At 42.0% G+C, this 23,098-nt stretch overlaps 3 protein-coding genes and 1 long non-coding RNA gene across 5 annotated transcripts; 2 read left to right on the forward strand and 2 right to left on the reverse strand.

Moving 5' to 3' along the window:
- Positions 1 to 12,104, reverse strand: LOC147254214 (solute carrier family 13 member 2-like). Its single transcript, XM_086215808.1, has 13 exons — positions 11,811 to 12,104; positions 5,432 to 5,560; positions 5,177 to 5,313; positions 4,822 to 5,075; positions 4,668 to 4,730; positions 4,337 to 4,508; positions 4,025 to 4,147; positions 3,736 to 3,945; positions 3,109 to 3,203; positions 2,115 to 2,230; positions 1,873 to 2,034; positions 1,087 to 1,224; positions 1 to 811 (listed from the first exon to the last, which is right to left on the reverse strand). The coding sequence occupies exons 2-13, from the start codon at positions 5,528 to 5,530 to the stop codon at positions 683 to 685; spliced, it is 1,698 nt and encodes a 565-aa protein (XP_086071934.1). The 5' UTR covers positions 5,531 to 5,560; positions 11,811 to 12,104; the 3' UTR covers positions 1 to 682.
- LOC147254215 (uncharacterized) lies at positions 3,861 to 6,003 on the forward strand. Its single transcript, XR_015118131.1, has 3 exons — positions 3,861 to 3,890; positions 4,921 to 5,092; positions 5,233 to 6,003. It is a non-coding gene; the product is annotated as an uncharacterized LOC147254215 (long non-coding RNA).
- slc46a1 (solute carrier family 46 member 1) lies at positions 11,613 to 16,808 on the forward strand. 2 transcript variants are annotated; one of them, XM_086215809.1, is made up of 6 exons: positions 11,613 to 12,126; positions 13,097 to 13,488; positions 13,606 to 14,084; positions 14,818 to 14,901; positions 15,251 to 15,407; positions 15,511 to 16,808. In XM_086215809.1, exons 1-6 carry the CDS (start codon positions 11,818 to 11,820, stop codon positions 15,563 to 15,565), a joined length of 1,476 nt encoding a protein of 491 aa, XP_086071935.1. In that variant the 5' UTR covers positions 11,613 to 11,817; the 3' UTR covers positions 15,566 to 16,808. The 2 variants fall into 2 exon arrangements, with proteins under 2 accessions (XP_086071935.1, XP_086071936.1); XM_086215810.1 differs by having other exon boundaries at positions 13,855 to 14,084.
- Positions 16,388 to 22,922, reverse strand: sarm1 (sterile alpha and TIR motif containing 1). Its single transcript, XM_086215803.1, has 9 exons — positions 22,828 to 22,922; positions 21,972 to 22,566; positions 20,380 to 20,998; positions 20,093 to 20,305; positions 19,910 to 20,001; positions 19,507 to 19,833; positions 18,882 to 19,071; positions 18,214 to 18,335; positions 16,388 to 18,001 (listed from the first exon to the last, which is right to left on the reverse strand). Exons 2-9 carry the CDS (start codon positions 22,433 to 22,435, stop codon positions 17,890 to 17,892), a joined length of 2,139 nt encoding a protein of 712 aa, XP_086071929.1. The 5' UTR covers positions 22,436 to 22,566; positions 22,828 to 22,922; the 3' UTR covers positions 16,388 to 17,889.
- Positions 22,923 to 23,098: the final 176 nt, after the last annotated feature.

A 23,098-nucleotide genomic window follows, 5' to 3' on the forward strand; every position in this document is an offset into this window, starting at 1 on the left:
ACCACGGTGAGCCCTTGAGCCTCCGTGTTACAAACATTTATTTTCTTGCAATCTGAATAAAACAGAACACACAAATGGTTACAATGTATTTTGAGTGAATGCCATTGAAGAGTAGTTGCATGTAGTACAGTTTCAATAATTCCATATGGAAAGGGTCAGGTCTCATCATTACTGAAATACAGGAGTTGAGAGATCATCTCAGAGATCCCTTGTTAACCTCCGGGAACACAATAAAACTTCATGTACGAATCTGGCACAATATTTAATGGATTCTTCTTTAGCATCACTGTACCCCTCACCTCAAATTCAGCTTCTCCCCATGCGCCCCCTCAGGGTTGCTGCAGTCTCTTGGACATGGCAGTCATAGAATTCAAGGGAGTTTTTTTACAACTGTCGCTGTAGAGTAATTAGGGGTTTGCCAAGCCCGCTGCAACATCCACTGTTGGTACACTCGTGATCAAGTCAGTAATAATATAAAGTTTTCATCGGAGCCTGTACGCATCACTGCAGCATCATTTGTGTATCAATTACTTGGCAACTTTTGCACAACAGGCTGTATTGAACAGACTGTAGAAGTGAATTTAAAAACACCTATATAATCAGCAGCTCTGTCCTCCTGTATAGGAGGTGTGCATAAGCAGATTTTCCCCCCACCAACACTGCAACTCTCCTGAGTTCATATTCAAGGTACTTTTGTAAAATTTGCCCAACTGGGAAAGGTATTCAGCTGGAACATGGCCACTCCCCATGTGTTGATGGCAATATTGATGGTTATGACTCCAACAAAGTTCAGAATGAATCCAGCCTTGGCCTGAAATATAAAACACAAAGAACCTTAGACAGTGGAAGCCTGGTACAAGACAATGTAGGAATACTTGTCCAATGCATACATCCATTGTTTTGTTTTTTTGTTTTTTATTTAGATCCATGGTAATACTCATGCAATTAGATAACATGATATGATCAGATATTAAGATTAGTCGAAACGTCTTATTTGTAAATTGGATCTACACTCCACAATCTTTATCCAAATAAAATTTAAATTCACTATCTTATAAGTTTTCTTCTCTTTCTGAAAGGTCTTACCATGTCAATAACTTTAAGGTTGCCATAGGAGAAGGCGATGGCGTTGGGTGGAGTGGCCACGGGCAGCATGAAGGCCAGCGAGGCAGCGATAGTGCAGGGAAACATGACATAGAGTGGATGTATCTTGATGGCAGTGGCCTGGAGAAAACAGGAGAAAAGTCCAGGAGGCTGTTCATAGTTCTGCTTCTATCCTCACAGAATTTGTGAGCCATCATTGACAAGTGTGCACGATTGTGCGTACATTTGTGCATATCAACGGACATGCATGGGTAATATATCATTATATCAAGATTATGAGAGCAACCAATTCAGGAAAAAGTTTCTAACTGATTTCATATTATGAATGTTTCTGGCCGTTTGAGTAGATGGGGATGATACACCGAGGTAATCATCCAGATTTTAGATTGCCAAAAATCCACTTTTTACTGTTTTCTCTGGTGACGTCAACCAGGATACCAATACTTCATTCTCAGAAAGAGTACATCTTTGTACCTTCAGGTGTGCAATGGCTCATCACTGGGGGAGAGCCCTCTAAGGAACAGGATTTATATGTAGATTTTCAGTCTTAATAATTCCAATAATTAACCCCACGGATGATAAATGATAATAGATTTTAACTTGGGCTAAACAATGGACTCCTGCTGTATCCCTCATTCTGAGTATTGCTATTATTCTGTATCATAAACATTAAACTGGTGCCATTATGCTGTTCAAATTATTATTTATCCCTTGAGGTCATAGTGAGGTTTGTTTCCATGAGGAAGAGAGTATCGTTTCATTTCTCACCATGGAGGCCAGTATTGGTAGAAAGAGGGTGGTGGTGGCCGTGTTGCTGGAACACTCAGTGAACATGGCGACCAGCAGACACAGCAGGATGGAAATGGCGAAGGGGGGGATGCTCTGCAGCGGGATGAGACTTTCTCCCAGCCACATAGAAAGTCCTGATTTCTTTTTCCACAGAATGTAAAACACATTAACATCCAAACACTTGTATGAAGAAAAATGCTGCCTTAATAATCAACCATTACCTCACTTCCATGAGCCAGTGCAAAGCCTCCTCCCAGGAGCAAAAGGATGTTCCAGGGCATCTTTTCATGGACGATATCCCAGGTAAGCAGGGGAGGGGGCGTTTCAGCAGGGGCCCCTGAAGAGATAAAGGAAGAAATCTTTATAGAGTGTTTACTTTGAGCTAATGGTTAAGACGGCCATAAATAATAGTTTATCTCACCCTAACTAAGCCGAGCTGTTCCTGACTTAAGATAACACCACATAACTGCATGCTGTGAACATAAGCACACTCCTGTCAGATAAAATGTGATGAACAGAGAGGCCCCCAATATCATTATTTGCAACTGAGTGCATCTTCTGTTTTTCATGGTGAGAAATGACAGCGGCTCCTCAAAGCGGCTACCTTATACCGCTTAAAGTTAAGTGTGTGTGTTAATCATTATGTCACCCTTTAGTGCACAAAACACACTTCAGCGAAGACCTTATAGCGTAGGCAGGAGAAGGACATGCTCCACTTAAGTTACAGAGAGAGAGAGAAACATTCATTGATACAAAAGTGATTTGTCTGAAGCAGCCGCGTGTAGTGCTGTACAAACTTGACCTTGAGGCTATCAGGCTACAAGTCAGGAAGGAGCTGGGATAACATTTATTAGAAAACACTGAATCAGCTAAATGGGTTGTCAGGGGCAGTAAAAGTAACTGACTGTATCTTTGACTGTTTTAGTACACAGAGAGTGAGAGCAGACATGGTTGTAAAAACAAATCTGAACACTTATCTTTATGTGACAAGCTGCAAACAAAAAAAAATGTGACAAAAAGAGAATGAAAACTTCCTATCGCGCTGAAGAGACGGTGATAAAATGGGAGACATTAACATTTAGAATTTTCGTTTAACGTGCAAAATAGGGATATGATTGTGAAAGCAGATATAAGAAATATGTCAAAATAGAGTGTCATGACCTGACACGATCCTAAGATAATAAATAAAAAATCAACAGCTGACGGCGAGCCTACCATCCGCAGTCATCCTACAGAATCTGGGCAGTTTTGAGGGGATGCAGAAGAAGAGTGTTGACATTAATATGGCCACAGTGCCATCTGTCACGTACCTGATGAGAAAAAAAAACCCATGTAAAAGAGTTTTGTTTTAAATAATAACATTTTCAAATCATTCAGACAGCAAATACCCAACTTCCCACTAACATACTGCAGGTCTTCCAGATCGCAGTACCATCTCAAGGAGCTTAATAGTCACTCTGATTAAACTTTATTACCTCAAACAATTCCATCAAACATTTTCCGAGATATCAATCATTATATCCGCATATCCAGAATATGATCAAGATTTTATATATATATATATATATATATATATATATATATATATAGTATTATTGTTGTATTATTATGTATTGAGCAAAAACACTATGACACCGTAAAGCAGTGACAAACGGGAAGGGTTATTGTTTGTTAGCTAAATATTCATGGCTGTACAAAAAAATTCCTACAAAAAACCTTTATGAGCTCAAGACACACTGAATACACTTTTTAGGTAAAGTACAACATTAATAAAAGTACTGCTTTGATCTCTTTTCCTTGACATGAATAAATGTAATGTAATTGACTATTTGCCATACTCACGTTTTTTCTTGGTTGAAGAGCACAGTGGCCCAGCCGGGCATGAACCCAGGCTCCCTGGTAAACCACAGAAGAACCAGCAGCGTGAAGATTACCAGCACACAGCCCTCAGCGAAGTTCATCCTGCCCAACTTTTTGTACTCATCTTTGATTACCTGGTACGCCTCCTCGTCACCAACTTTTTTTGTGCCGCATCCAAAGGACTTTCTTAAGCTGGAATAACAGAATAAAAAGGAATGGCTTTTTTTGTGTAATGTTGATGATTTTCTCTCAGTTTGGGAGTCTGACTTACTTGAAACCCAAAAACATAAACTGTAGCCACAACCAAGACAGAGCCAGCATGAGCACCATGTTGGGGAATGCGAAACCAAACCAGCTTGCAAAGTTGATTACACCGCCATTTTCAGGAAATAGTCTGTGAATAATTTAAGAAAGATAAAGTATTATTTTCAGACGGAAGAAAATAATAATTCTCACAACTCTCCAAAAAAAAAAAAAGAAGCTCCATAATCATAAGAATTATAAGGCTGTGAAATGTCTTAATGACCAAAACAATGTTGTGTAAGTCTGTGTTGATTTTCCACGTGCGAGCTGCAGGTCATACTCATCAATCTGGCCTTTCAGGATGACGTTAGGTGTGGTTCCAGTGAGGGTGGCCGTCCCTCCGATGCTCGCAGCATAGCAAACACTCAGGCTCATGCCTTTTGACAGCTTCACATACTTCTGCTCCCTCTTGATCCTGCGCTGCTCCGCCTCTGGGCTCCTTACTTTGACCTCTAGAGGGACAGAGTAGAGACAGACACTTTGAATTTAAATGGACTGTCAGTGTTTCGGTGTCATTTTTCGTGATTATTGTCTCTGGAATCCCATTTAATCCTTTTTAAGCTTTTATTACCATTTGATCATTTTCTATTCTTGGCAAAACAAAAACCTACTTGGAATGACATCGCTTTCGTTGATTTCCTTCACACCTTTGCTCTCCTCATCTTTATCTGCTTCTGCAACGCACCATTAAAGTCAGTAAATAACAATCAGAGTCAAAAAAATACTCTCTTCAAGAACAATAACAAGATTCTCACAGTGACACACCCATGTTGATGTTGTTGTCCAGTTGCTTGAGCTGCAGCCCGTTTATTTCTTTGGTTTCCGTTATCTCAAAGCCCTGGTTTTCCTGGCCATCCTCTGCAGCAGCCCGGTCTTGATCCCTCTCATCGGCCCTGGCCTCCGTGTCACACAGCTGCTGCAGTACAGCGTTGGCGATGGGCAGCATCATGGCTGTGGAGGCTGTGTTACTGATCCACATGGACAGGAAGGCTGTGGTGCTCATGAAACCTATCATCAGGCTGGGGATGCCGAACAGGTAAGGAGGAATAACCAATGCTAGGGAACAGATTTGCTCCTGTACCAAAGAAACCTAATAGAGAGACCAACAAGTCCTACTTACAGTGATGGTTTCACACCAACAATGAGCAAAACCTGCAGGGCAATTCTCCTGTGCAGGTTCCAGTGCTCCACAGCGATGGCCACCAGCAGCCCGCCAATAAAAAGCATGTTGGAGTCTTTCAAGTACTGGATGCACACCTGGACAAGAGAAGAAACAGGAAGAACAAACATATTCAGACACAATCTATACTCATCATCCCATTTCCTGCTTAAAAGACGATCAAAACACTGGATGAAATCTAGAAATCAGAAATACCTCGCTTGACTCCATGATGCCCATCATGGGGAAAAGGATGACGGGCAGCAGAGCCGTCACAGCCAGTGGGATACACTCAGTACACCAGTAGAGAGCCATCAGGATGATCACAAAGCCACATTTTGCCTCCTGCAATGACAAACAAGAACTGTGTCACATGTGTGATGTACGTTCCACATGACAAGAAATGGTGGGATGGGTATTAGCACTGGTTACTTGTGACAAACAAGCCTGGTTAGCCTGGTTAATTCTGTCATGAATGCAGCCATCAAGGTGGAAGAATGCAGAGATTTACCACTTAATTAACTGGGTATCTGTACTTTGTTTGACTGTTTGTTTTTTCGTGAAATTTAACACAAATATCTGTACATTGTACGTTTGGAAAACAGGTTTTTTACTTTTATTTTGGTGAAAGACAAAAATGAGACTGAAGAGACTTTTGTTTAAGGGGGCCAACAACTTCACAATTGGAAGTTGTCCTGTCCTGTCTCCTCTCCTGTGTGTGCATGCTTGTCTGTGTGTGTGTGTGTGTGTGTGTGTGTGTGTGTGTTTGTGAAGTGATTGCAAACATGTGGTGTTACATAATTGGATGTGGTTGCAGGTTTTCATTCCAACCAAGGAAAAGCAACACCTGATTCTACTTAAATCAATCAAGCTGTGTCCACACCGCTCATTGGTTGGATCAGGTGATGCTTTTGCTTGGTTGGAATGAAAACCTGCCACCACACGGCCCTTTACTGGATCAGTTTGAGACCCCTGAAAACCCTCAGCAGGCAGAATGGGAGAAGCGCGTTTGTTTTTCAAAACACCCCTTTTCTCCTGTTTAACCTCAGTTAGGAGTAAGGTTTTATCTCTTATCATTTATTTTTATAGGAAAGGTAGGGTATTTAAAGACTTTTGTTGTTTTAGGCACTGTTCTCCCTCTGAGTAAATTAAAACCTGTTTTGTTTATCATAGCTCACTTGTGCTTCTGGCCTCCCTGGGAGTGGAGAGAATGAGGAAGCATATCGTATCACGTCAGGGGTTCCCCCCCCCACCCTCCCCCTGGTTGTTGTTGTTGTTTTTTTAATCAATAAAGAAAGTAAGAAAAAAGGATGAAATACTTTTTACATTGTGTTTTTTTGGGTCCATTCAAAGGCCCATAGGTCTTTAATTTCACCTTTATAAATGGCTCTCTCTTCAAAATTATGTTTCCCTCCATTTAATAATGAACCTTTGGATTCTTGCCAATTCCAGGTAAACGTTTTCCTAATCAGAAAAGGAAGCATTTCCTGAAGAACATGTTCTTGCGTTTGGTTATTGTTATGACAGTTGAAACCTCATGAGCCATCATTTATGACACAGTACTCTAACATGAATCACAACCTTTTGGCCATATTGAGCTGGTTGTTGTATAATTTAGTACTACTATGCAAGGTTTTAGTCCACTGTAATTAGAAGTAAACAGCAGAATAGCTGCTACAATAGCTGATTGTTCCATTTTAGTTTTCAACTTAAAAAAAAGTTTTGTAATGTTTCACTACGTTTGATCGCTCATTAATGCTTTTTGGAGCTCTGAGAGGAGATGCTATACAATGGAAGTGTATTTTTATTTTTTATTTTTGCAGGCACATATCATATTTCATAAAAAGCTAACAGCTGGACAATAAAACTAAAATACCATCTCTAGTCAAATGGACATGAGCCTACTTTTCAATTTATCATGGTCAAAGATTACACGGCAGTCAGGGTCACTGACCAGGCCGGACGGGACGATGTGAAGCAGTGAATGCACTTCTAGACTCAGGTCTCTAATCCTTTTTGATTATCAAAGGTTACCTCTTTCAATTTGTTGCCATGATCTCGTAATTTTGGATACATAAATATTAGAAAACAATCTCTCTCTCTCTCTAAAATATAATTTGTTGATTTAAAAAAAAAATCTCAAAAACACAAGTCAGAGTACCAAAACCAAGAAATTATGATTAAGTCATGTCTCACCCTCTAAAACTCTTACTACTCTGGTTGAATTTTTTTTTCTTTTAAATCAAAGTTTTAACATACATTTTATCTCCTTTTTCAAAGTTTTTCCACCTAAACACGATGACACACTTGTGACCTGTGTACGAACATATGAGGGTCTTGTTGGACATGAGACAATCATTTGTGAAACCTGACCACCCAGTGGTGATCCGATGAGTGTTTACTGGCGTGTTTATGGAGCTGGTCACGTTACAAACGAATTCCTGACAAGTCTCTCCCCTCCCCTGACTCTTCACCGTCGAATAAAATGTTGCATCTGTGGCGCGGAACAGCTCTCTGTTTTCCTGCACTGACAATATCACTCACACACCTTCCCTCCATAGAATTATAGTGTTATTACATCTAAATCGTGTTACTATTTTATTTATTTTTTTAATGATCTTTGTAGTTTACACTTGGTAACTGCACTTTGACTATTTTGGCCAAATAGTAGTAAAACTGTTGGGAATACAACGCACGATCACTACATGCAATACTATATGTACTTTAATGAATACTAATAATGTAATAACTGCCTATTGTTTTGTTGTTTAGTCTTAATGATACTCAATAATACAATAACTGACTAAAAATATAAAAACACAATTTCTTTTGGAGAAGGTAAACACCACTGACCAGGGAAAAAATGTAGCAGGCAATAATGTAATATCTGCTAAAAGCCTCATGCATTATAAATTGTTAAAATAAGAAAAGCTGATAGAAAAAGGGCATTATTATATTACTTGTTCTGGTTTAAAAAAAATGTAGATATTTTTTAAACCAGTCAACAATAAAGTGACTTAATAAATTTCATTAAAAAAAACATCTATATCTTATAATGTTATTGACTACATTTGATTACATTATTGGTTAAATGATCTGCTCTTATCACGATAAAAATTGAAAGATTATCAGCTTTTATTATGTTTTTTTACACATCATTGGAGCCAGTAATGCAGTGCCTTATTTCATGCAGAACTAGTTATGTTATTAGTTCATAATTGATAATGGTGAATTATTACATTATCAGAGATATTAAGAGAGTTTGGAGATAATTCTTGACATCTATGCTATGATTGGCCACATTATCAGTTTATTGTATTATATTTTTGTTATTTGTGCGCTGGTATATTTTAGAGAAAAGTGACAGTGCTGTCATCCAATATATTTAAGTCACATCGCATTAATTCAAGTCAAATCAGTATGAAAAAGTAGAGTGACCCTCTTCCTATCGATCTGCAACTGGTGGTCGTGCTTTTATTTCCAAAAATCTTAGATTTTGATGCTTAGCTGGTATAACTTATTTTGGAGAAGTCATTTGAATGAATTATTTACCATCTCACATAACTACAGTAACTCAATTGAGCTTAGTACCAACTCACAGCACACAACTGCAAATAAATCACATTCAGAACCCGTCCACAGGCATCTCCTGCGATCTTACCAAGGTTGGGATGACCAGAGGAAGAGGCAGCAGGAGGAGAGGAGTCACAGTTATCACCGTGTAACTCCTGGCCTTGTAAAGCCATGAAAAAAATCTGGTCATGATCCCAAAGTTGCGATGCACATTCAAAGTTTTCAAGGGTCTGACGAAAAAACAAGGAGTGAAACCACTGTTCTATCTATATGGCAGAAACCCGTCACAGTTTATATACCAGGGTATCTGACAAAGATTAAAAATTAACTTAAGTGCAAAAGGGGCTACATGGAGAGGGTGTGTTTCCATGTGTTTTCAAAGGCAAAAGATAAGGTTAGAAACTTGGAACAATAAACTCAAGGAAGTAATCTCTTTAATCTTAAAATGGGGCTGCTGAGTTAGATGTAAAGGATAAAATGATATCAAAGATCCCATCACATGGCCCATACAGTCACACCTTTATAACAAGAGACAGAACAGACAACATAATCAGTAGCTGCAGTCACAGGGATTGTTGATCAAGTTGCCTTTGTGTTCTCAGACGTTCCACCACCACAAACAAAATTCATAAAAATGTATCTTTGGATGGTTTCCATGTCTTCTCGAGGAGGTGAACAAACGAGGCTCCGCTGGAGGTCAACAGCCTTGAAAATAGCTCTGCTGGGCGTAACATCTAAATATAATGATATGATTACTATGAAATTCTGTCAATGAAATCCAGGCAAACCAGATTATCCTCCCACGTCTGTGTGTGCGTGTGTGGGCACACACACACACACAGACACACAGACACACGTCTTCCGATCCTTGAGTGAACAAACCCTGACATTTTGACTTCAGAGGACTCTTTGGCTGGGCCTTTGACTGTTTATCAGCAGGATTGGACTAAAGTTTTGACCGAGATAGAACTCCTTCAAGTCAGGAGCAGATTTCTCATAGCGCCACCTGGTGGCAACAGGAAATGGTGTGTTTTCTTTGGTTTTTGTTTGTTTGTTTGTTTGTTTACACTTCAATGTACTCCTGCTGCATGGGTTTGCTCCCTCATGCGAAATCCCAATATCATCAGGTTTCATCACACTCTCACTCTACAGAACAGACATCCACTGCAGCGAGTGTGAGGGGCTCGAGTGTCCGTTCATCGCTGCGTGAGGCTTTGATTGGAGCCCCAGCACAACATTGCCATTGGCCAAAATGCCTCCACAGCAAGGATATATGCTTTCTGAGTGGGTTATATTTTTTATATACGTCTGTTTTCATAGACTGTGTTGACTTAGCTCCTTTTTAGTGTCAAAAACCAAGTTTGCATGATGTAAATATTTAAATATAAAGACTTCAGTCAACTCTTTCTTGTTCCCATAGTTGAATGCTTGATTTTCACTGTGTAGTCCTTGAAGTCCAGAGTTTGACAGTGTAAGACTGTTTTCACATTCATTGGTGAAAGTGTAGTTTCTGTGTGCTCCGTAAAAAAATTGGAATTAAAGAGGCAGCCCAACACGCATTTATGACAAATATTTTGGACGCTGATCTTGTGTCTAAACTACCCTGTTCAAAAGTAGAACTTTGAAGCCTCCCGGGCACAAATAGAGAGAAACCTGACACCTCTTGTGTCCAGCAGTTACATGTGACATAATAATATAATTCTATATTCATGCAATCTGGAATTTTTAATGAGGGAGAAGAGAAGGTGATGTTTTAAGGATTTTAAAAAGGTATATGTACAGCGTATATTTAGTCTATAGTTGCAATTCTGCACAAACAATATCAGGCATGCCCTAATGTGTTTTGAAAGAGTATTTTTGTACACTGTTTGGAGGGACTCTTCGAGGACAGCACATGTCCCCCGGACATTAACATCATGCAATGTCCTGGGAGGAGATGAAAACTGAGTGAAGCATGTGCAAGTGTAGGGTTTAAACTGAAAAGATGAGGTTTTATTACTCCAGGCAACCCTGAGTTTGTATTTGATTGTTCTCAAGCTCAAAGTCCCGCACAGCTACCACACAGAGGAAAACACAGTTGTATACCACCCATAAGAACGAAGACATATCTATTAGAGTAGAATACACTCAGTGAATGTTACCTTTAACGATGGCATTTATTCTTGCAGCACAGCAAAAATGCTGAACTGCAAAAACATGCAACAATAATCTCAATTAATCAGCTGTTTACTCTGAACTGACACTAGCTAAATACAACAACCGTAATTCAATATTCGTTGCCAATTCTGCCCCGAGAGATCCGAGTGTGTGCTTGTACAACCGCCTGCAGCACAATCCATTCACTGAAACTGCGGACAATGAATCCCAATCATAACTACGTGCAGCACAGTCAACAGCAGCTTTACTCTGATAATCTGTAACCGCTCTGTCATGACCATCTGCTGCCAAGGTGACATCATGGAAACTCTTGGGAAAAAAAAAACTTGTTGGATATGAAAAACGTATTTTGTTCTATTTATCTAAAATTAAAACCTTGCCGTTTATTCAAACTATGTTTAGGCCCCTTAAAAAAATGAAGGATTTCAACTATTCGCACTTATCAGAATCTTATTTTCTGGTATTGACTCATTACTTTAAACCATTAAATTAACACCGAATGAGAATGTCACTGAACAAACGAAACTATTATATCAAAAGCGAGAGTCTGAACCAACATTTTAAAGAGGTTAAAACACTTAACACGTGGTCTCAAATTTGTGATCGCATGCTACAATATGACGGCGTAGGGTTCTCCGTTTTGTCCAGCAGGGGGTGCTACGTAGCCGTCCTGCGGCCAGTAGCCTTTATTATGTCTATGAGTCGCCTGGCTGCCTTTGTTGGCTCCACGGTTAAACTCTTCTTCTTCTTCTTCTTCTTCTGTACTCACAACAAAGTTAGGAGCGTTAGCATTGAGAGTTAGCCACAGCTTAGCTAAAAAGCTCAGACGGTGTTTGTGTCAAATATCATGTGGGTATCTACTCACTCATAGCATGGACGAACCGGACACCCTCGCTATCCTTCCCGACGATGGGCTTTCGTCTGACGCCAAAGGCGACGATTCTCCTGGCCACAAAGAAGTCGTCCATGCACCGACCACCAACTCTGCTGGACCGCCGTGTAGCTGTCCGCTGCCGGTGTCCGTGGAGCCGGTGATGTTTCTCTCCATGTTTTCCGTGGTCCTCCAGGCGCCCCTGTGCACTCAGTATGTGTGGGACCGCATCAGCGAGGACCTGGGCTTCAACGGAACTAAGAGACCGGAGTGCAGTAACAGCTCCGTGCCCCCCGACCCTGTTCTGAAAGTAAGGTAGTCCACGTCTTTTAACAGGTGGTCCAAAGCACGACCCCTCTGTAGACGAGCTGGCGTTGAATATTGGAAAATCATGTCACATTTTTGACATGAAATAGCAAAGAAACAGGTGTTTATCGCATTTATTAACGATTAAATGTGATAAACGCCCGCACTACTGAAAAGTCAGGGAGCCCAATTCTGCAAATTCTATAAAAAATATATATATATTCATTAATATTTTTTGAAAATTATTGTATAAGATAATATGAGAATTACCGAGTACCAGAGGCTCAAATCCGATTCTGCATACTGAAGATAGGATATAGGATACAGGACGCATGGATACAGTCACCGTCGTTGTCTGAGAAATTTCAAGAACCAAGTTTGGAGCATTAACAAGAAGTGTTGACTATGAGGAATAGCTGACACCATCTGACACTAACCAGCAGGAATGAGGTGATACATCATTTGTATGGAGGTGTCTTTAATTTTGCAGCCAGATTTTGCCAATAATGGCTACACATCCACATGTTTTCAGTGGCGTTTGTATTTCAGCAAGATAATGCAAAAACTCTTGAGGTCAATATTCATCAGATATGGTGGAGGAGAGGAGAACGAACAAAGGAAGTGCCCTGTCGATTTTGGGGGAAGTGAATGATCAATGAGAGAGACCAATGCGCACCGCAGCACAGGCACTAGTGTTCTCCTTTGTGCTAAATTGTAATATTACCAGGTTTCACCACCCTCCCACTTTACAGAACAGATGCATACTCACACATTTGTGAGGTTTATCTCAACCCAGTGTAGGGTTGTTCTCGCCTTGTGCTCTCTAGTTTACACTCAGGATGCAGGGTGAATGTCAGTTACTGGTCGTAGACATGTAGTAACAGTTTGAATCCGTAGTTGTATTGTGTGTCATCTGTTCCTGATCATTCAAAAATGTAGCTGACCAGCTTTCATTTGCGTTGATTGTACTGCAGGAGGTGGAAATCCTGACTGCACACTGGAACCTGTACCTCAGTCTGGCTGGCTTCTCCATAGGCCTGCTGGTGGTACCTCTCCTGGGGTCGTGGAGTGACCACGCAGGTCGCCGGCCTGTCCTCATCCTCCCCAACCTGGGCTTGGCGGTGCAGGCAGTGGTTTACCTAGTGGTGATGTACCTGAAGCTGCCTGTGGCCTACTTTATTTTGGGCAGAGTGCTCAGTGGACTTTCAGGGGATTTCAACGCCATCTTGGCTGGCTGCTTCGCTTACGTGGCTGATACGAGTGACAGAAGGTCCCGCACCTTTAGAGTGGCAATCCTGGAGGCTTGTTTGGGAGTGTCGGGAATGTTGGCGAGCATCATCGGTGGGCAGTGGCGGAGAGCACAAGGGTAAGAAATGGTTGTTGTCATATAATCACTTCAAAAGCTTTATTTAATCAGGATGCTCAAAGTAGTAGAGTGCATAAAGATGAAGTGAAGGATATTTTTCTCTCTTACATTCCTAAGGTACATCAACCCATTCTGGCTGGTCCTGGCCACCAACTTAGCTTCAGCTCTGTATGTTTACTTGTTTGTCCGCGAGTCTGTCCAGCGCGACCCAAGCGCCAAGTTCCTCACCACTCGCCACCACAAGGCTGTGTGGCGTCTCTTCTCAACAGGTGGCAGCACCAGTGAGGGCAATGGAAGATTCCAGAGATGCAAGTTGTGGGTTTACATGTTGTGCTTCTTCTTGGTGGTCATGGTACACTCCGGCAGCCGGGAGCTGTTTGTGTTGTATGAGCTGAGTTCCCCGCTGTGCTGGGGACCGGAACTCATTGGCTTCGGGTCGGCAGCTCACAACCTGGCCTACCTGAGCAGTCTGCTGGGGCTGAAGCTGATGCAGTGCTGCCTGGAGGATTCCTGGGTGGCGGTCATTGGTTTGGCCTCCAATATTGCCGGGCTTGTTGTTTTCTCTGTGGCGGACACCACGCAGCTCATGTTCACAGGTGAGACACTCAAGACTGAATCATGGACCTCCAGTTGTTTAAAGGTCACATTCCTTTTTAAAATGACATTGGTGGTTAAAAATATGGCTTTTTTCCTGAAAGGTTTTCTAAGGGTAACACAAATAAAACCAAGATGAACACAACTGAGACTATGTACAAGTCTGATTTCAACATTTTTAAGCAAATACATCCATTTGATTGAAGCGTAATTCACATTATTTGAGCTGTATAAAGAGTTATGACATTATGGTTTCCCGTAACTAAATCTCGAGTCAGATTTCATGCCCTTGTGACTTTTATTATTCCACACTGTTGTTTTGCCACAGATTCTCATCAAGCATAAGGAATCCAGTGTGTTGTGTGTTGGTAACCTTGACTCCCAGGTTTTGAGAGGCTCCATTCTGTCCTTTCATAAAGTGGAAAACTCCCTGTGTACAGCCTGAATGAATAATTTACATTGTCGTCAGTAGTTAAGCTTCAGCGAAATTAGTTGAACATTAATGTAGGAATCTCGTGATCAAATTGGAACAAATTATTTTTGGATTGATTCGGTGTCAAATTTTAGATTTCCAGATATTAAACACAGGCATACAAGTTCATGAAATTTACTGGAGCAGGCTGAATATTTTCGGATTACTTCAAACTGTCATATCAAAAGGTTGACATAAGTGAAGTGAGATCTCAGCACGCCACCGTCCTCCTAATCAAAGTTCTGCTGTTTGTTTATCACCAGGTTATGGTTTGTGTTTCCTCTTTGTGGCTGCAACACCTGTGCTCAGGTCAAAGCTCTCCAAGTTAGTGGGCCAATCAGAACAAGGTAGGTGTAATCATTGCTAAGCTGTCATGTGTATTCATGCACCTAACAAAGATGTGGTATCATATCACCCTCAGTATTAAGCAATCCAGCTCTGGTCCTTACAATCTGACTTTGGGATTATCAGATATATATTTAAAAAAAAAAAAAAAAGATGTAGCTGTTTAAACAGCTTAAGCTTGTTTTGTTTTTTTCAAAGACACCAGATATTCTGTACACATGGAAAAATGACAGCTGCCTCTGTTGTCATTGAGTTCCTTAATTCTGCTGGTATTTAAATGCCTCAGTTCACTTTAATTTGAAGCGCATGTTCCTCTGCCTGATGGAACTGCACATGTCCTGCATGTCCCAGGAGCCCTGTTCGCCTCTGTTGCCTGTGTGGAGAGCTTGTGTTTTCTGGTGGGTAGCGGTCTCTTCAACTCGCTTTACCCTGCCACGCTGCACTTCATGAAGGGCTTCCCCTTCCTCTTTGCAGCCATCATCCTCCTCGTCACTGCTGGAATAATCGGGTGAGTCTCCTCTTACCTGGACATTTTAAGTTGTTTTCTGAACTGCATTCTGTTTATAGAAGCACAAAGAGAATATTGAGGCTTTTTCATGTTGTCTCTCCAGGATACTGAGCTGTGTGGAGCAGAGGAGAGAGCACAGGGACTCAGCAGCATCGTGACCTTGAGGGAGACGGAGGTTTGTCCTGTTGTCAGTGTGTGTAGCACAAAGACGTCCTGTTATGTCTCTCTGTGACGTGGGAAGAGACCGTTGCTCGTAATGCTGCAGTGGGACGGAGGAATACTGCATCGTCTCAGAGATGAGATTCTCCCATCTCTACACCAGCCAGATCAAGTTCAGGGATGAAGAATCAACCAATCAATGACTGATATTTCTACCAAAATATCTTGTCTGTCTCTGTAATGAGATAATAGGGGTCATATCCATTATTTTTATCATCAGAAATCAGACTTGGAACGTCTCTGTGCTTTCATTTTGTGATTTTTATGCATCGTCAACACATTTCATGTTCATTTTAATAATTCTTTTGGTGCTCAGATTGCATTAGGAATCCTTCATCATATCATGCAAACAGTAATGAGAATTAATCAAGGCAGCAAGCAATCAGCTGGCAATAATCAGCACCAGAACCTGCTGTTCCCACATGTCCTAGAACTTGTGGATGTTTTGTTAATTTCAAAAACATGAGGGGATGTAAAAGTGTTTTTTTATGTGCTATTTGGGTTGCATTGTTTATTTGATCAGAAATCTCTTTGCCTTGGCTGTAGCCACGAGGTTGTTTCAATAACCACTTTGTAAGTAATAGTAATTAATCAAATAATCTTGTATGTGTACTGATTTCAGTCATTACACCTTTATTTTATGAAGGTTTAATTTGGTTTGGAACAATCTCACATCAGTGGGCCAGTGGCAATAAAATCCTGCACTAGGGAAGATAATACAGAGATATTTTTTATGCTTTAAAAAGATCAATTTGTTTGAGCTAAATCTGTCCACAGGCAGCCATCAACGATCTCCAACAGGACCAGTGGCAGAGTAGCAGCAGCCAGGGATTACTGCGTTACACCCTGACCCTCCTCCCCCCTCCATAACCAGATACACCCTCCCTTCCCACTAACAACATTGGATAGTCCCAATGCACAGAGCCACAGTCGACATGCTCACAGGGGTCAGGTCCTGTATCCAGGGAGGGAAAAAGAGCTGCCAAATCAGCTTTAAAATGCTCTGAGGGAAGTTGAGAGGTCAAGTGAAGTGTTCACTTTGCAACTTTGAATTGATTTCACATTTTCTGAATTATTGTCTAACAACACACTCATTATCATGTGCACTTTATCTACTTTGACAACTGCAGGAACAAGATGTATGATTTGTGATGAATGGATTGAGTGAATTAAACTTTGAAATAATTGCTTTTATTTTCTATGTGTCAAAGAAATGTTGCTTGTTTCATACTTTCTGAAAAAACAAAACAAAAGTGGGACAAAAGGTCTTCTATTAATGTAAAATCAGTCCTGCATTAAACCGTTCTCATGAGCTTTCAAATAATGATGCACATTCAGGCTACAGTAGTTTTATTGAATAAAATGCGCCTTATGACAAAAATCAGATGACCACCTCAGCATCATGAACGCGGTGCGTTTGTCTAGATTGGTGATTCTAACAGGTGCGTCTTGGCTTTAGGCGACAGGTGATTTTTCTATTGCTGCTCGAGTTCTGCTCGACTTGTTTCCATTAAATACGCTCAGCCAACAAGGACACATTTTCATTTGCTAAGCTGGCCAATATTTACTCATCTGTTAATACTGTGGAGAGTAAAGACCAGGAGTCAGAGACACGGTTTGTGAGACTGCGTCGTAACTGCTGATAGCCTGCGATCAGTATAATTTGAAAGATGGCGGCAGTGCAGAGTAAAGCTTCATCTGCCCGCTGTAATTCCCGCATCATGGTCCACTCCCTCCGCCTCCATCTGACTTTGTATTAATGACAGGAATTGACGCTCTACTGTATCTGAGTGGAATGTTTTCTCTCTGTTTTAACATAAATATAAAATCAAAATACACAACGCATTAGGATTATATTAAGTGTCAGCACAGGAGCGTTAAAAAAAGACTGATTGCATAAAACTGTTAGTGGTGGATGCTTGAGAGAATGCTCATGGTGATTCTGCTGGATGCCAGTGAAGGCTGATCTTTTTTTTTTTTTTTTCCTGAGACATCAAAGGCGAATACTGTACTACACATGTACAACAGTTTGAGGGTACTAACATTAAAGGCCTGGAGTTTTTATATACAATCAGAAATTATTTTATATTTCTTTGAATCAATCGCAGTATCTTAGGTCTTGCTATAAGTATGTCCTCTAAATATCATCCAGTTCGCTTCACATGCAGTAGGGCAGAGGCAGGAAGACGCTGCCACCGGCCGCGCCATTGTGTCCACCTGGAATTTGGCATCATTTGTTAATATAGCTGAGGTCAAACTGGGTTTATGTCTGTGAAGCCTTTTTCTGCCCTTTGGAGCCGTCCATGAGGTCCTGGTTACCTTTCAGGAAGCGCAGGATCTTCTCGATCGTGGCCTCTTGATATTCATGGGACCATCTGTGTCAAGAGAAGCAAGTAATTTGTCTCGAATTAATATTTTACATCTCCCCTAAAGACGATCACACACAATAAAAAGTGAACCCTTGTTTTCATAAAATATTAATGACTTTAAACATGAGCCTTTAAAAGATTAATAATGTCACCATGGGAAGGAACTCTCTCAGTTAGACTTAAAAACATCTGGAATCTCTCAATTTTCAGTGACTCACTTGATGCCATTGAAGTTGAGAATCGACCTCATGTCCTCGGGCAGAGACATGGGGTCAGGCCATGAGAAATTATCGGTGACAGGGACAATGTTCTTTTTTCCAGCCAGGGCCGTGACTATCTCCTGCCAGGGTAATGAAAGACTTTAAAATCCATACTTGTCAAGACATGCAACAGCACAAGTGACTTAAGAAAAGTGGGTTAACGATCTCATCTTGTGTTTTGCACAACACTTATGATTGTCGAGTCTTAATTTGGAAGGACAATTGATCGTCCTGCATTTTCGTGCGTCTAAAAGTAGTAAATAGTTGAAGAGATAAAATTCAATTTTCATTGCCAAAAATAGAGCGTGTACAGTGATCCATTAGGGGCCTAACCTTACAGCGAGAACATTTGCCAAAATCATCAGGCCTTTTTCATTAAAAGTTCCTATTTGACATTTTTTTAGCCTTCAATTGAGTCTAACAGACAGCTGTTTTGGTTGGCAGATGATGGATGGCTGTTTGTAACTCCTGCTCCTGACATCTCACGCACCTGTTGTAACTTTCAATCACTCAGATTTAATCGTTTCTTAAATGTCGCTGGTCTGGAAGTGGTGAGTGACAGCTTTGACTCCAGAAAATAAAACCTCCTATTTCAGTATGGCGTTCTCCGGATGCAGCGTTCTAACCTTATGAACCCAGTCTTTCATGGTGCTGTCACCCATGCACTTGTCAAGCGCATTGGCAGACAACACCAGGATGAAGTTACGCGCCCGCTGGACGCTCTGAATCAGTTTGTCTTCAAATTTTCCCGCCTCCAGCTTCTCCACATCGATGAAGACACTGAATCCTCGAACCTGCAGGTGCACCTTCAGGAGACTTTGGTACGAAACAGAGATGAAATATAAGGGACGGAAATAGAGTTTTACATATGGGGTGGTCTGGGGTGACCGAGGCTACTTTCACGGAAATGCTGGTTTTGTCAGGGTTGCCCACCAAAATGTACATTGCCAGAAAACAGCGTGTATGTATGTAAATGAAGCCCAATATGTTCACAAGTAGCCCAAAAGGGTGGAAACAAACTTGGGGGTTGATGGATTTTAAAAAGGTGCTGATCAGATGCTCATTTAAAATAATATATATATTATAAGTTTTTAAAGTGCATCGGGGAAGCAAGTTAAATTTGTGGAGCACCCTGGGGGTATAAGAAGGAGCCAGTACCACCCTGGACACCCCTCTGTGACATGCAATGAGCAGTTTTAGTTCTGACAGTACTGCACAAAGTTGGCGATGATTGTCTTTGTCAGTTCTGACCTGGCCAGCTGTGAGCCGGTTGTCCGCCGGTAGCTGATGAACACGTCGGGTCCTGCAGGCTGGGCGTCAGTGTGGCAGGGTTTTAGAGGCCTGCGACTGGCAGCCAGGATCTTAGCCCTGTGAACACCATTGTGTATGTGGCAGTCCTGCTCCAGTTGCTGATCTGTCAGGCTCTGGACATTGTTGCGATCCACTCCTGACTGAACAAGGCCATAGGTGTACTGGCGGAAACGGGGGTCCACATCACTCAACCAGTCGGCCATGTTGTTTGGGTCACATGTGGAGTAGTTGGCATATGTTTTTAGCACACGCAGATCTCTCAGGAACCTGGAGATAACAGCAAATAAAGTTGAATGAGACTGATTTCACTTTTGCTCTGGAGCTGGAAAGTTTTACCACCTGCCTCTTGCGTGAGAGTCCAGCAGTCATGCCCAGATCTGTCCTCAGATCCTGGTCTGTGATGTTCAGCAGGAGGTCTCCATCCACCTGGAGCTCCTGAGTGACAACGCAGATACATCATGTGACAGATCAACCAAAGAACAGATGTGAGTGTGCTGGCATCTGCCTCGGCTGTGTTTAAACCCACCTGGAAATGGTCACAATAGGCACTGAAGCCCACCTGCTGCAGCCACGTCTGCACTTCACAGGATTTCCAGTTGGGCACACATGACAGGATGCGTCTCGGTACGTCCTCTCCCATCATACTCAGCGCCCTCTTGGCGAGGGAACAGGCTGTGCCATTACTGGTGTACATGACGATTCTTTGTAGGCTCTGCACTGCTCCGATCTCCTGAAATATCTGGGGAAGGATGACAAGTCCGTCACAGCAGAGCAGGAGTTATCAGTTCCATGAGGAGCGGGCGGTGATCGTACCTTGGTGTTACGCTGACGGGATTTGATGCTGGTCTCAACACAAAGATAAAAGGCTGCGATGCACTTTCCCTCCAGTCTTGTGCCGTCCAGCAATGGCAAGAGGTGCTGGAGGTCCGACGCTGTCCTCCCCTGCATGCAGTCTGCGCTGTCCAATAAACTACGGGCAAAGTCATCGGGATCCAGAGAGGCAATGAACGGCTCCACCAGCTCCAAGGTGCCTGATTTCACTACCTCCTTCTCAATCTCTCGGTTGGCAGCTAACACAGTCACAGCCAGACATGCATGGAAGCGGATAAGTTCATCCTCTTTGGAGAAAGCAAGTGGGAAAAGCCATTCGGCCGCCTGTTTCTCGATCATCCATCGCTGGCAGCGGTGGCCTCCATACATGGCACAGTTAGCTAAGGCTACAGCACAGTGGCGTAGCACTGTGGGATCTGTACCCCGGCACCAGAAGAGGAGGGCGTCCAAGGCGCCGTTAGTAATGAGGTGGACCGACGTCTCCTCAGTGTGTTTGAACATGTGCTCAAGGATCCCTGAGACGCTGCGAGCTAGCTGGGCGTCTTCCTGCTGGCGAGTCAGGTTGAGGATGACCCCCAACCCCAAACGGGCCACATAGTCCCTGCCAATGTAAGTTTAAAAATGTAACTCAAACCCTGGTGTTTAATTTTTTCGGACTGTCAATTGTCCCGGAAATTATTGTGATAAACAATATTGGGATTTTAAGAGCATTTTATGACACCAATATAATGATAAAATAATAGCATAAGAATACAAGTACACACTTTGAAAGAGTGATTCATTTTTCACTTCTTGTTAATATTCAGGTAGACAATAAAATGTGAAAAATATGAAAATAGCCTTAATAAAATGAACCTCAGAACATGCAGGTGATGCTCTTATGTAAATAAGATGTAAACACAATATAATGAGGTCAGCAAAATTGTGGAGTTAATGTCTATTAAACGATAAGTCCGCAGAATAATTATTAATACTGGCCTACAATTCATAAAACATTAAGCATAAAAAGGCCTAAATGCTGTTAACTATTAGTGAAGTTATTTGTTGTCATCCTAAAAAAATGTTTGAGTTTATTTTACGTACACATTAACATACACTTAATGCACTTTATTGTTCATATACTGTAATTATTTGCAAATAAATTTTACATCAAATACATCACGGTAGACGTCTACAGGTTTGTATCTCTGTAAGATTTGGCACTGAAATTTTAATATTTGCTGCAACTGACAATCACCTGCAAGCATCAGTTATTGGCCTCCTTGATTTAGCAATAATCTGTATCAGGATGATATCAGGAAAATATTCTCTGGCATTTCATGAACTAGAAAAATGAAGATTGAAAAATCGATATAGCTGCTAATTAAAGCAATACATCTGTGCTGGCAGAGATACGTGATGATTATTAATTATTTTGTGAAGTTGATGTATGCATCTCACACAATGATAGTGACACAATCTTAACACACTCTGCATTAACAGTTACAAAAGGCTCCTGTAATGTCAGTGTGTGTGTGTGTGTGTGTGTGTGTGTGTGTGTGTGTGTTCGTGTAAGACCCCACACACACTCCTACCTGTTCTCCGAGACCAAGATCTGCTCCAGCAGTTTTGCTGACTCGTAGGTGATCTCCACAGCAGGTGTTTGTTGGAGCTGCAGCAACTGCTCCAGACCTCCATCCAGTCGGATCCTGTTGCAGATCTCCTCGGCCACCTGACGACCCACGGTGGGTAAAACCCAGGCCTCCTCTACCAGCTGGTAGATCTCCGCTACGGCTCTGCGGGTGTCATCGGAGTCAGATGTTTCTTTAGCTAACTTAAGCCTCCGGATGGCAAAGCGCAGCGCGGGGAGAGTGGTGTCCAACACCGCCAGCACATCGGCACTGATCCCCGGAGAGACCGCTCTGGGGTCGGCTCCGGAGCTGCTTCTCCCTCTCTGGAGCCGACTGACATACTCCGGCACTGTGAGTCTGTCTGTGCTGAACATGATGGAGAAATATCGAACAAGCCTCCACAGAAAAAGAGTCAGAGAAAACAGCATCTACCGGCCGAAACACGAGTGAATGTGTTTGCCTCGCAGGGCCTGAAGTCTTCTGGGAGTGATGGGCCTCTGCTGTTAATCACAGGTGACAGGTACCAGCACACCGCATCACCTCTCCATCGATGTCATCCCTGACAATTAAACACACACAGACTCCTGAGTTCAAACGTTAACCTAATATAATAAATTCATCCATCACCAGAACACCAGCAGAAACTAAACATCAGCGAGGGAAACAGACTCTGGCCTATTGTTTCCTGTGTCTTCTGCTGCTGTCAGGCTTTGCGGACAAAGCCCCGTTGTTCGCACACACTCGTCCCACCGAGTAGCGGTGTGTTTCCCTGCGAAAATAAAATGAAATGAGATACATCTCTCCAAATGTAGAAACTGACCTATCGCATCCTCCGGTCAGCATCCGCAAGCTGCCTCCTGTATCTTCACCGGCTCTACACCGCCCACCGCATCCGGATACGACCGGGACGCAGCCTGCACAAAATGAAGCAGCCTCTCCCCATGGATAGATCACGTAAACACGGCTGGCCCTCTGCTGGTCAAACCCAGAACAACACCATAAAAAGATGTTCTAAAAGGAATATTTAGAATTTAGTAGCTAATGATTTACTTAATTAATCAGTTTGTCTGCATTATCAAAGAAAAATCTAT

The sequence above is a fragment of the Aulostomus chinensis genome, chromosome 10 (genome assembly GCF_037954235.1).
Source record: "Aulostomus chinensis isolate RoL2024-O1b breed Wild chromosome 10, RoL_Achi_v1.0, whole genome shotgun sequence".
NCBI lineage: Eukaryota > Metazoa > Chordata > Actinopteri > Syngnathiformes > Aulostomidae > Aulostomus > Aulostomus chinensis.

Excerpts from the sequence above, each read along its gene's own strand:
- LOC147254214 (XM_086215808.1), bottom strand. The coding sequence starts at position 5,530 with ATGGCTCTCTACTGGTGTACTGAGTGTATCCCACTGGCTGTGACGGCT. Across the intron at positions 5,314-5,431 it reads GCATCATGGAGTCAAGCGAG|GTGTGCATCCAGTACTTGAA; the intron begins GTATTTCTGATT and ends TCTCTTGTCCAG. Across the intron at positions 4,731-4,821 it reads GGACAACAACATCAACATGG|AAGCAGATAAAGATGAGGAG; the intron begins GTGTGTCACTGT and ends GGTGCGTTGCAG.
- slc46a1 (XM_086215809.1), top strand. The coding sequence starts at position 11,818 with ATGGACGAACCGGACACCCTCGCTATCCTTCCCGACGATGGGCTTTCG. Across the intron at positions 12,127-13,096 it reads CCCCCGACCCTGTTCTGAAA|GAGGTGGAAATCCTGACTGC; the intron begins GTAAGGTAGTCC and ends ATTGTACTGCAG. Across the intron at positions 13,489-13,605 it reads CAGTGGCGGAGAGCACAAGG|GTACATCAACCCATTCTGGC; the intron begins GTAAGAAATGGT and ends TACATTCCTAAG.
- sarm1 (XM_086215803.1), bottom strand. The coding sequence starts at position 22,435 with ATGCTGTTTTCTCTGACTCTTTTTCTGTGGAGGCTTGTTCGATATTTC. Across the intron at positions 19,072-19,506 it reads ACCGGCTCACAGCTGGCCAG|TCTCCTGAAGGTGCACCTGC; the intron begins GTCAGAACTGAC and ends TTCGTACCAAAG. Across the intron at positions 18,336-18,881 it reads TGAAAGACTGGGTTCATAAG|GAGATAGTCACGGCCCTGGC; the intron begins GTTAGAACGCTG and ends TTACCCTGGCAG.